A 13,108-nucleotide genomic window follows, 5' to 3' on the forward strand; every position below is an offset into this window, starting at 1 on the left:
TCTATGAGCCGGGCCCTCCTGTACCTTTTGTGTTAAACTGCACTGTAATTGTGGTATTCCCCCCCCCCTATACATTGTAAAGCGCTGTGTAAACTGTTGGTGCTATATAAATCATGTATAATAATAATTAGATTATTATTTGCTGCACAGTAATGAAGGGTTTTTTTTTTTTTTTTTTTTTTTTTTTTTTTTATATGAGTGGAACTCCGCTCTAAAGCCTGTCCGTTTTTTCATCCGGTCACATCTGATCCGCTAGACAGGTGGAAACTATTTTACTTATTGAGTATTGTATTGATTGTTTATTGTATCTATAGATTTTGTGTACCCTTTTCTTCTCCCCTGGAGAAGGAATATACAAAATATTTTCCGAAACGCGTTGGGTTCGGGTTCAGCTGTGAACACCTTGAAGTCCGTTGGGCCATTTTTCCATCTTGGCCGGCTCGGTCTTCCAGCCCACCTTACGAATTAGGTGCTTGTGTTGTTATTTTCTCATCATGCTATGCTCTTATGTATTTTATTGTCCCCTCTTGAGAAATGCTTTTATATTATGTGACAAATAAACTTTGTTATATAGTTTATACCTTGTATTACTTTTTAACCTGGCTATAAAGTACATGCTGGGGCAATTTCTTAAAGAGGAAGTAAACGGTTTACTTCCTCTTTGATTCCCTGCAAAGGTAAAGCATAATGGACTACTATGCATCGCATTGTAGTCCATTATGTGTCACTTACCTGACACAGGAGCCAGCGAAGTCACCGCGGTCCCCTGTAGTCCAGAGCCTCCATCTTCTCGTGGGTCTCGCTGCTCCGCCGCTGTCATTCAGTGAAGCCGCGATGATGTCACTCCCGTGCATGCGCACTCGCGGCATATCGCAGTTGACAGCGGTGCTTTCAGGGCGCATGCGCCGTAGACAGCGGTGCCTGTGTTTTGGCAAATATCTCCTAAACTGTGTAGGTTTCGGGGATATTTCTTGGGCCTTAATCTAGACTTACCTGTAGGTCAAAGTGGTTTGTAAAGGTTTACAACCACTTTAATTGCATTTGGGACTTTGGCAGGTGTCTTGGGGTTTTTACATAAGCTTCTCCCCCTTCAGACGGGTGGAAGCTAAAGTCTCCATCCATCTGATTTCACAGATCAGATCAGATAGCAGCGGGTGTCCCCACACATTTCACCACTGAGATCCGCCATCCGCCATTCGCCGCTCCATAGAGGTGCATGGAGCTTCCCATTAGGTACGCATGAAAAACTGACACGTGGACCTGATTGGAAAGCCCATGTGAAAGGACGCTTGCTGTATTCCTTCCATTGGAAAAGCCTGGTTGATCCACCAAGGCCCCTTTCATCCATGTTCTAAAATGACCACTCGATGTTCAAAAGTACACTACTTGTGCGGTTGCTTTGTGTCCCTGGGCTTTCGTTCAGAGGAACAGAACTTCCATTGTCTGCTCAACCATCACACTCCTGGCCATCCCTGATCTGTAGATTGATTGTTGCTTTAAGCCTTAGCAGGTATGGTGCCTACATAGAGCCATATTTGAAAGGGCGTTGAAGCTTGTGCATTCACCACTAATATGACCCAAATGTAGTCATGCCTAGAGTTCTGCTTTAACATTTTACAAAATTTCACGCTCCATATAATCTTTGAGACAATGGAAGCGGTGGGATGAATTATTGGCCATGATTGTTACAAACTCTCCTGAGCGAGTGTAGAGCTGAGTAAGCGGAGTCCACGCCTGGCCCATTATGGAGATCTTCTCTTGATTGGTGATGGCTCCCCTCTGTGCGCTGTAATGTTCCAGGGATTATACTGAAGCTCTTCTGCTACGGTCATATTAATCAGTTAGATCATAGGCTTCCCCCCCGCTCTCTGCATGTAATGAGCCTGTGCTGGAGACAACATCGAGGTTAAGGACGTTGTATATTATCTTTAGATTGCGATTTAACCAGGAAAATACTCAATGCATTTTTAATGTTGGCCCGAGGTTATGATATGCAGAGAGCATACTCTGTTATCACCTTTGTTGCTGTGTTGGCAATCTCTAGCCTGTCTAAGAACTACAAGTCGCCAGCATTCCTGGCCTGCATCCATGGTCCTGCTCGTGGGCCATACTTAAAAGCCCACCTATGGTAAACGTTGAAATTATTCCTTGTAGCGGGGCTGCGCCCACTTTGCCAGGTTAATTGCTCATTTAGGTATAGGGGACACAAAAGAAAAATTACCTACCAACTTCTCCATGCTGCTAGACTGATCCCCGAAGTGTCCTCTCCCGTATTCCAGCAGTCTAAAGTCCTGATGTCATCAAGCTAAAAAGCAAGTGTATGGTCATTGTATTTCATCAATTAGTCCATGTGATAATCAAGCTAAAAAAGTATAAAGTCCATAAATCGGCACCGGAGTAGGCCACTCCACCAAGAGACAGGAATCGATCTCTGAAATATGGTAAAAGGACACAAGGAGGTGCCAACTAAGTGCAGTATTAGTAATAATTATTTATTGCGGCAGCCAAATTGCATAGATCCATATAAAAGCCTTTTACATACCGACAAGCATATTTTCTATGGATCAATGCGAGTGTTTATTTGCTGCAGTAAATAGTTATTACTAATACTGCGCTTAGCTGGCGCATTCTTGTGTCCTTTTACTGATGTCCTCAAGACCAAAGCAGGGTCCATGCATTTGATGTGGTGATGCCTTAGCTTACAACCATGATTTTGGATGTAAAATGAACCTTTATATATACATACAGTATATCTCTCTTTAGATTTGGATGTTGAGTGGACTCCTCATGGTGTCCTCTGTTGTCCTGCTCTCTGGCACACATAGAATTAAACACAGATGAGTGAAACCTTTAACCAAATGTCTGGGATTAGTTGCAAGTATACAATACCTACCTACTATTTGTATTCCCCTAAGGTATTGAAAGTTTATTGATAAAATTCGTTGAGATATCACTGTAGGCCCATCCTGCCTATCTTGTTGGCAGATTTTAAGTAACCTATCTTTATTTTAAAATGTGGGATTGTTTCATCTACTCAAGGATTGCTTGGTGAAAGTTGGTGCAAATAAAGGGGTACATAACTTTTTTTTGTTCATTTTAAGAATCGCCTTTTCAAAGTAATAATGTGTTTTTCTTCCATTGCAGACAAAATGGCGGACAGAAGCGAAATCAAGCCTGTTGATGATTCTGAGGATGAGGTTGACCGGAATTATAAGGCACCTGAGAAGAAATCCGTACAAGAGCTCCAGGAATTGGACAAAGATGACGAAAGCTTGACGAAATACAAACAGGCTTTGCTTGGAAACTTGCCAACTGCAGTGGGTAAGTCCGTCCTGCTGGTCAGAGTTGTAACTTTGCATTGGGGCCCTGGAACACAATCATTACGGGGCCCCAAAACTTAATCTCCAAGGCAATTTTTATAATGAACAGAAAAAGTAAAGGTTTAGAGTTTCCTAAGCTTTTTTATACGATAACCTTATCCATCTGTATTCACAAACTGATATTGCTACCTGCATAGTCCACCGTAAAGTTAGATAGCCCTAGGCCAGTGGTCTCCAAACTGCAGCCCTTTGCATGCTTTTATACGGGCCTGGGGGCACTTTTCTCTTCCACTGATCCCAACAATGGGACATTTTTCCCCCTGCTGACATCAATGGCGCGCGCTTCCTCCCAATGACATCAACGATGGCGGGCGCTTCCTCCCAATGACATCAACGATGGCGGGCGCTTCCTCCCAATGACATCAACGATGGCGGGCGCTTCCTCCCAATGACATCAACGATGGCGGGCGCTTCCTCCCAATGACATCAACGATGGCGGGCGCTTCCTCCCAATGACATCAACGATGGCGGGCGCTTCCTCCCAATGACATCAACGATGGCGGGCGCTTCCTCCCAATGACACCAACGATGGCGGGCGCTTCCTCCCAATGACACCAACGATGGCGGGCGCTTCCTCCCAATGACACCAACGATGGCGGGCGCTTCCTCCCAATGACACCAACGATGGCGGGCGCTTCCTCCCAATGACACCAACGATGGCGGGCGCTTCCTCCCAATGACACCAACGATGGCGGGCGCTTCCTCCCAATGACACCAACGATGGCGGGCGCTTCCTCCCAATGACACCAACGATGGCGGGCGCTTCCTCCCAATGACACCAACGATGGCGGGCGCTTCCTCCCAATGACACCAACGATGGCGGGCGCTTCCTCCCAATGACACCAACGATGGCGGGCGCTTCCTCCCAATGACACCAACGATGGCGGGCGCTTCCTCCCAATGACACCAACGATGGCGTATTGTTTATTCCTACTGATGTTGGGACCCTTTCTACTCCCAATGGCCACATCCCGGCCCCCTTTAAGTCTGAAGGACAGTAAATTGGCCCTTTATTTTACAAATTTTGGAGACCCCTGCCCTAGGCATAAGGAGTACTGGACCTCTGGGCTCCATAACGGCCACATGGTCTGGTGTAGTGAGTTACTCTCTTGCTAGAAAGGCATTTTCTATTTCTTCATTGTGTCTTAAATTTAAAAAGGATATTCAACCTAGGAAGATTTCTGTAAAACCCATAAACTGCGTGCAATCCATGATTAGTGCTCTTGATGGCCAGTGACACTCCCACAGCTTGAATATATAAGCTCTGTGGGATCATCAGAAAGAATTGCATAGAGACAGTTGTGCTCATCTCTCAAACCAAAATGTAATCTATTTGACCACTGAAAGTGGAGCTCCAGTCGTCTGTGTTCATTAAAAGTCAGCAACTACAAAAAGTGTATCTGCTGACTGTTAATAAGCACACGCTCACCTGTCGCTCGACTCCCTCTTCTCTCCCCGGCATTTCAACTGTGAGCACCGAGCTGTGACAGCTTGGGGCTTCACAGCCGGGTGCGCACTGCACATGTGTGAGTCGCACTGTGTGTCCTGAATGGTCCGGCAGTCATCTGGAGTCTGTTACGTTTCCCAGATGACTGCAGCGAGGGAGGGGGAGAGGAGAATGTGGTACCTGCTCCCCCTCCCCCCCCAAAAAGGACATGCAAAAAGTGGTGGGGGTAGTACTTAAAGCAGAACTTCCTCTTTTGGGTGGAGCTCCGCTTTAAGCTCTGGAAGGTTTCACCCCTTTTTCATGACCAGGCCATTTTTTGCTATTTAGCACTGCGCTACTTTAACAGGTAAAGCAGTGTTGCCAACCAAGAGTATTTTTACTGGCAGAAAGTAAAAAATGGGCACTTTTCTTCTGCCAGTAACAGGAAAAAATTTCCTGTAAAAAATGTGTCTGCGGCGCTCGGACAGGACCATTTGAGTGCCTGCCACAATGTGGTGGAGGCGGTGCCTGAGTGTGTCATGAGATGTCATGGTGCAAAGAAGCTGAGTGGCGTGGCCAGAGCCTCCTGCGTGTGTCTGCGAGATGGGAGCAAGGCAAGCTGCCTTACTGTATCGAAAATAAAATAAGATATACCGTATTTATCGGCGTATAACACGCACTGGAGTATAACACGCACCCCAAGTTTTAGGAGGGAAGTTTAAGGAAAAAAAACTGGCGTTTAAATGCCCATCAATGCAGCCTTGTCAGTCATTTGCAGCCTTGCATTGCAGCCTTGTCAGTGTCGTTGCAGGCTTGCCGTTGAAAAATGGCACCGCCGAAATACAGATGTCCTGTGTTTCTTGGTGGCTTTCGGGGCATCTTCCGCCGTTCTCAGCGCATTTCGCCTGCCGAAAGCAGCCAAGAAGCTCATAATTGGCGGGGGATAACACGCACCCACGATTTTCCCCTGATTTTGTAGCGTGAAAATGGAAATTAGTTTAGTTTAATTTCTTGTCCTTTTCTTTCTTTCTTTCTTGGTGGCAACCATAACCCCCATTTCTCTTGGTCTATGGTAGCTCTTTTCAGCCTTTTGTACTCCAGAGGAACCCCTGAAGTAACTCGGGTCTCTAGGAATCTTTTCCAAAACAATTTAATTGGCAGTCAGTGGAGAAGATGCCTCTTACATTGGGGGTCAGTAGAAAGAATGCCCCCCTTACAGTGGTGATAAGAATCCTTTCCTTACAGATAGCTAAAAAACAAGGTTGGGTCATAGTGCTGGCTTTGCCAAGTGATGTTGGCCTTGGTACTATGCAGGCATCATTAGATGGGAGGTTTGTCATCCACAGATTGAGGTTCCATGGAGCCCTGGTTGACCTAGGCAATGATGAATAATTTAAAAAAGGCTTTCTCCCTTCGGTAGCCCCCAAAGCCTCTACTCTTTATTCTTCATGCAGCTGATCCTTCTCCAACATCATTGCATACGGTACAGGACCAGGAACACTTATTTACATCCTGAGGACAGGGGAGGCAGGGGTAAGGTCAATAATGTATTGTATTTATTACCTCCTAGACCAGTGGTCTCCAAACTGTGGCCCAGATGTGGCCCTGAGTTTAGCTTTATCCAGCCCTTGGGGAATATTCTTTCTTCTGACAAAAGGCACTGTTCTGCCTGCTGACACCAACAGTGGAGCATCATTTCTGCCACTGATATCAACAATGGGCCATTATTCCTCCCACTGATACCAATGTTGGGGCACCATTCCTCCCACTGACACCAACGATTGGGGTACTATTCCTCCCACTGACAGCATTGATGGGGCACCATTCCACCCGCTGACAGCAAAGATGTGTGGTGCGCTAACAAAAGGTTTCTTACCTTCATACATAGACTGCACGAAGGTAAAAACTTTGTGCCTATACAACCACTTTAAATCTGAAGGACAGTAAACTGGCTCTTTGGTTAGAAAGTTTGCCCTAGACAAAAAAGAGGGCATTTACACTTGCAGTGAAGGGGCTTTCCACTTTATCCAAGGAGACTGATTCACTCCCTGGTTATCTCTCCCTTCGACTAGTGCAACCCCCTCTGTGTTGGTCTTCCTCCTATATCCCCCTTCAGTCTATTAAGGATGCTACTACTAGATTTATCCACCTTACCCACCTGGTCAGTGTATGTGGTTTAATTACCCCCTCCTCCTCTGCCAATCCCTCCACCGGCTTCAGCTGGCCCACCATTAACAATTTATATATTTTAATGTTAACAACAACAATCAAAGCCATCCACGACTACATCACCAACCTCATCTCACAATATAACCCAAATCGTCCTCTTTGTTCCTCCTAGGACCTCTTGGTCTCCAGCTCCTTTATCATTTCCTGCCATGTTCTTCACTAGGACTGCTCCAGGGCCTTTCCGTTTCTCTGGAACTCCCTTCCCCAATCTATCCTGCTATCTCTTAATCGGTCTAGAGATCCCTGAAGATTTGTCTCTTCGGGTGGACCTCTCCCACCTCCACCTAAAAATGTATCTTTTACTTTCTCCATCATCTCATCCCCCCCACCCCCCACAGGTATATCATTTTGTATCACTTGCCCCTCCCTTTTTAGATTGTAAGCTCTCATTAAAGTTACTATTTTTTTACTGACAGTCTACTGACTGGAATGGTTCCAGCTGATGGGAGAAAAGCCAATGTAGCACCAATATTTAAAAATTGCAAAAAATACATCCCTGGGAATTACAGACCAGTTAGCCTAACATCAATAGTATGTAAACACTTGGAGGGGATGATGAGGGACTATATATACAAGATTTTAGTAATGAGAACAATATCATTAGCGGTAATCAGCATGGATTGATTCATGTAGAATGGTTTGGCAAGAACGAATCTATTAACCTTCTATGAGGAGGTGAGTTGCCATCTAGATAAAGGAAGGCCGGTAGACGTGGTGTATCTGGATTTTGCAAAAGCATTTGACACAGCTCCCCATAAATGTTTACTGTACAAAATAAGGTCCGTTGGTATGGACCATAGGGTGAGTACATGGATTGAAAACTGGCTACAAGGGCGAGTTCAGAGGGTGGTGATAAATGGGGTGTACATGGAATGGTCAGGGGTGGGTAGTGGCGTCCCCCAGGGTTCTGTCCTGGGACCAATCCTATTTAATTTGTTCATAAACGACCTGGAGGATGGGGGGAAACAGCTCAATCTCTGTATTTGTGGACGATACTAGGCTAAGCAGGGCAATAACTTCTCCGCAAGATGTGGAAACCTTGCAAAAAGATCTGAACAAATTTGCAACTACATGGCAAATGAGGTTCAATGTAGAAAAATGTAAAATAATGCATTTGGGTTGCAAAAATATGAATGCAATCTATACACTAGGGGGAGAATATCTGGGGGAATCTAGGATGGAAAAGGACCCGGGGGTCCTAGTAGATGACAGGCTCGGCAATGGCATGCAATCTGCTGCTAACAAAGCAAAGGCATAATGGCATGCATTACAAAGGGGATCAACTCCAGAGATAAAATGATAATTCTCCAGCTCTACAAGACTCTGGTCCGGCCTCACCTGGAGTATGCTGTCCAGTTCTGGGCACCAGTCCTCAGGAAGGATGTACTGGAAATGGAGCGAGTACAAAGAAGGGCAACAAAGCTAATAAAGGGTCTGGAGGATATTAGTTATGAGGAAAGGTTGCAAGCACTGAAGTTATTCTCTCTGGAGAAGAGACGCTTGAGAGGGGATATGATTTCAATATACAAATACCGTACTGGTGACCCCACAATAGGGATACAACTTTTTTGCAGAAGGGAGATTAACAAGACTCATGGCCACTCATTAAAATTAGAAGAAAAGAGATCTAACCTTAAAGCGGAGGTCCACCCTAAAGTGGACCTTCCGCTCATTGGAACCCTCCCCCCCTCAGGCGCCACAATCGGCACCTTTTAGGGGGGAGGGGGGTGCAGTTACCTGGATAATCCAGGTAACTGCACCCACTTCCGGGATAGCTCTCTGCGGAAAGGGGCGTAGATCTACGCCCCTTTCCGAAAGTCCCCCGCTGCCTGCTGGGAAACGCACAGATCCCAGAGGCAGCGGGTCCATCCTTATTGCGCAGCGCGATTCGCGCATGCGCAGTAGGGAACCGGGAAATTAAGCCGAAAGGCTCCACTTCCTGATTCCCATACCCAAGATGGCGGCGGCAGCACCCGGGAGACGATCGAGAGATCGGCTTCGGGTGCCGACATCGCGGGCGCGCTGGGCGGGTAAGTGTCATCATTTTAAAAGTCAGCAGCTGCTGTATTTGTAGCTGCTGGCTTTAAAAAAAAAAAAAAAAACGGCGGACTCCCGCTTTAAACTACATAGCGGGTTCTTTACTGTAAGAGCGGCAAGGATGTGGAATTCCCTTCCACAGGTGGTGGTCTCAGCGGGGAGCATTGATAGTTTCAAGAAACTATTAGATAAACACCTGAACAACCGCAACATACAGGGATATACAATGAAATACTGACATATAATCACACACATAGGTTGGACTTGTGTCTTTTCAACCTCACCTACCTACTATATTAACTGGGTCCTCCCAATCCCATTTCACTAAATTTGTAACTGTACTGTTTCCCTTTATTTTGTAAAGTGCCGTGCAAACTGTTGGTGCTATAGAAATCCCGTATAACTATAATGTGCAAAATAAGATTGGCTTGATTTAGGCTTTAAAGGGGAGCTGTCGCAGACGACAGAATTTTTCTGAAGATCTAATTAAAATGCCTATTAGAATCCTCGCCAGCTTAAATTTAAAGAGGAACTGCAGTCTGCTCACGTAATTTGTTATAAAACATCTTTGCCATTCTGAAGCTTCCCTCCAACCACTTTGCATATTATTTTATATATACTGTGATTCTGTACTTGAGTCTGGCTGCAGCCATTTTAACTGTGGGCAGCTGAAGCGGCTGCCTGTTCACTTCCTGAATTTACACAGAGCCACACCTCCAGCTCTGCAGCTCTCATTGGTCCTCTTATAACTCACCCCCCCCCCCCCCCCCCCTACTGACAAACTCACAAGAGTGAGAGAGAGAGCTGTGTATGATGTCATAAGTCTAGGCGAATGACCAGACAAAAAACAGGAAGTGGGCTGTGTAAGGCATTTACTGGCAGAAAAAAAATGTTTTACTATCCAAAGTTAAAACCACAAGGGCAGAAGATTTAATAGATGGAAAGTTGAAAAAAATAACTTTGTTGCGGCAGGTTCGGCTCGCCCTCCGGAATCCGTTAGCACAGTCTACCGGGTCCGCACGCATGTGTGGTCATTTTCTGCAGCACTAGCTAATCAGCGGGTCCTGACCAATGATTTATGGCCGGGATTGTGACTGACAGAAGAGAGCCCTGTGTTGGTAAACGGCACAGGGCTCTCTACAGACCGCAGCGATGTATCGTTTTTTTTACTTTAAACGCACATTGCTTAGTAAAATCTTCACACGGTAAACATTGTTGGGCACACCTTTCACCCCTTGATTGCCGTAGATGTGAATTCCTTCTCAGCCAGTGTCATTAGTAGATTGACCGTGTATAGTATTAGCATTGATCACTGTATTAGTATCCCTGGTGATGTCAGGGCAGTTAGTCAGTTCCACCCCAGTGTCAGATTGCACGGCACACTATCACAGTCCCACTATAAGTTACTGATCGCCACCATTACTAGTATCAACCACTTAAAGAGGGATTCCACCAAAAAAAAAATATATTAAAAGCCAGCAGCTATAAATACTACAGCTGCTGACTTTTAATAAATGGACACTCACCTGTCCCGGGTTCCAGCGATGCCGGCAGCCGAGGCCGATCGATCGCTCGGCCCTCGGCTGCTGCCGCCACCATTCTAGGTGAGGGAATCAGGAAGTGAAGCGAATCGGCTTCACTTCCCGGTTCCCTACTGCGCATGCGCGAGTTGCGCCGCGCAATAGGAAATCTCCGCGCTGTCACTGGGACCCGTGTGTGTCCCAGCAGACAGCGCGGCAGGGCAGGAAATGGCGTAGACTCCCACGGGAGTCTATGCCCGGAAGTGGGTGTAAATACCTGTCTTTGACAGGTATCTCCACCCCCCTCCCCCCTGAAAGGTGTCAATTGTGACACCGGAGGGGGGGAGGGATCCGATCAGCGGAGGTTCCACTTTAGGGTGGAATCCCGCTTTAAGGACAGTACCTCATTTTGAGATTTGGTATTTACTGGTTTAAAAAGGTTTTTCCTAACACCCTAGAGAATAAAGTGGCGACCGTTGCAATGCAATTACAAGCGCACCTTTTTTGGAAAAAATATATTTTTGAATTAAAACCATAAGACAACAGTAAAGTTGGTCCATTTTTTTTTTTTTTTTTTCATATTGTGAAAGATGATCTTACACCGAGTAAAATGATACCCAACATGTCACCCTTCAAAATTGCGCCCGCTCGTGGAATGGTGACAAACTTTTACCCTTAAAAAAAAATCTCCAAGGCGATGTTTAAAAAATTCTACAGGTTGCATGTTTTGAGTTACAAGAGGTCAAAACAAGGCAGACCGCAGTTCTGTCAGAGGAAGAGAGAGATCTTGTGTTCCTGCTAATCAAGATCGCCGATCTCCCTCTTCCTCCACTTAAGCCGTGCCCCACACAGTTACAAATTGTTCCCTATGCACACAGTTAAAGTGGTTGTAAACCCTTACAACCAACTTTGACCTACAGGTAAGCCTAGATTAAGGCTTACCTGTAGGTCCAAGAAATCTCTCCTAAACCTACATTGTTTAGGAGATATTTTCAAAAAGACAGGCACCGCTGTCTACGGCGCATGCGCTGTAGACAGCGGCACACAGGCGCACTGAGTGTACCGCTGCTAATGGCCGATATGCCATTAGTGGCGCCTCCCGCGCGCATGCACGGGAGTGACGTCATCGCTGCTCCGGCGCTGTGAGTGACCGGAGCAGCGATACCCAGAAGAAGATGGATGCTCCGAGCTACAGGGGACAGCGGTGACATCGCTGGCTCCTATGTCAGGTATACTTTACCTTTGCAGGGAGACAAAGAAGAAGTAAACCCATAAGGGTTTACTTCCTCTTAAACCCTTTGATCGCCCCTGATGTTATACCCTTCCCCGCCAGTTTCATCTATACAGTGACAGGCATTTTTTAGCACTGATCACTGTATTGGTGTGACTGGTCCCCAAAAAGTGAGAGGTGAACAAATACCACCAAAAGAAAGCTGTATTTGTGGGGAAAAAAATTACACACATTTTGTTTGGTTACAACGTTGCACAACCGTGCAGAGCCGTATCATAAAAAATGGCCTGGTCATTAAGGGAGTAAAACCTTCCAGGGCTGAGGCGGTTATACACTTAAGAAAAAAAAAGTTATAAGATAAAAGGCTTCTTCCTCTCCCTGGACGCGGAGAAGGCGTTTGACAGGCTGGTCTGGGACTACCTAGAGGCGACGTTACGTCACTTGGGTTTCCCAAACAAGATGCTAAACTTTATTATGTCTCTTTATTCTTCTCTGTCAGCAAAAATAAGAGTTAACGGCCACCTGTCAGACGCCTTCCCCGTCCGGATTGAAACGAGACAGATCCCCTGTCCTTTTCATCCTCACACTCGAACCACTCTTACGTAGCATACGGGTCAACGACAACATCAAAGGAATCCCCATAGCTGGTCACACCTACAAGTTAGCGGCCTTTGCGACGATATCCTGCTATTCCTTATTTTAATCCCCAATCTACTGAAAGAATTTGACCTATTCCACCGTATCTCGAACTTAAAAATACATTTTTCAAAATCCCACACTCTTAATATATCCCTTCCGCAGGATGTAATTGACTTATGTCATGATAACTTCCCATTTATTTGGAAACATGATACCATACCATACTTGGGGATAAATCTTCCCACACACCTCTCCGACCTTTACACAAAAAACTTCACACCACTTGCTCAATCCATAGCAACAGACTTGCCCAGTAGGGACAGCGCATTTCTCATGGTTTGGCCGCGCAGCCATATTAAAAATGAATGTCCTCCCCGCGTCCTTTATCTCCTTCAAACAATACCGATTAGACTTCCACACTCTTTTTTTTTTCCAAACCATGAAGAGGTTGGCTCTGCAATTTCTACGGAATCACAAGCGCCCTAGAATAAGTTACGCCCAACTATCCAAACCAAAATCAAAGGGGGGCATTGGATTACCGGATCCAGTGGCGTAACTAGAACCTTCAGGGCCCCGATGCAAGAAACCATGAAGGGCCCCCCTGAACCCCAGCCAGGGCCCTTCCCTCCGAGTCCGGCAGTGGAAC

At 45.9% G+C, this 13,108-nt stretch overlaps 1 protein-coding gene across 2 annotated transcripts in view; it reads left to right on the plus strand.

Annotated features, from left to right (window-relative positions):
- Positions 1-13,108, plus strand: part of LOC143924950 (rho GDP-dissociation inhibitor 2-like) — a 130,770-nt gene that overhangs the window by 68,525 nt on the left and 49,137 nt on the right. For both annotated transcript variants that reach the window (XM_077449490.1, XM_077449489.1), the window contains exon 2: positions 3,145-3,321. In XM_077449490.1, coding sequence (XP_077305616.1) covers positions 3,150-3,321 — 172 coding nt within the window. In that variant the 5' untranslated portion in view covers positions 3,145-3,149. The remainder of the gene's footprint in view (positions 1-3,144; positions 3,322-13,108) is intronic.

This window comes from Lithobates pipiens, unplaced genomic scaffold, assembly GCF_037356315.1.
Source record: "Lithobates pipiens isolate NorthernLeopardFrog02 unplaced genomic scaffold, aLitPip1_a1.2 Scaffold_22, whole genome shotgun sequence".
Lineage (NCBI taxonomy): Eukaryota > Metazoa > Chordata > Amphibia > Anura > Ranidae > Lithobates > Lithobates pipiens.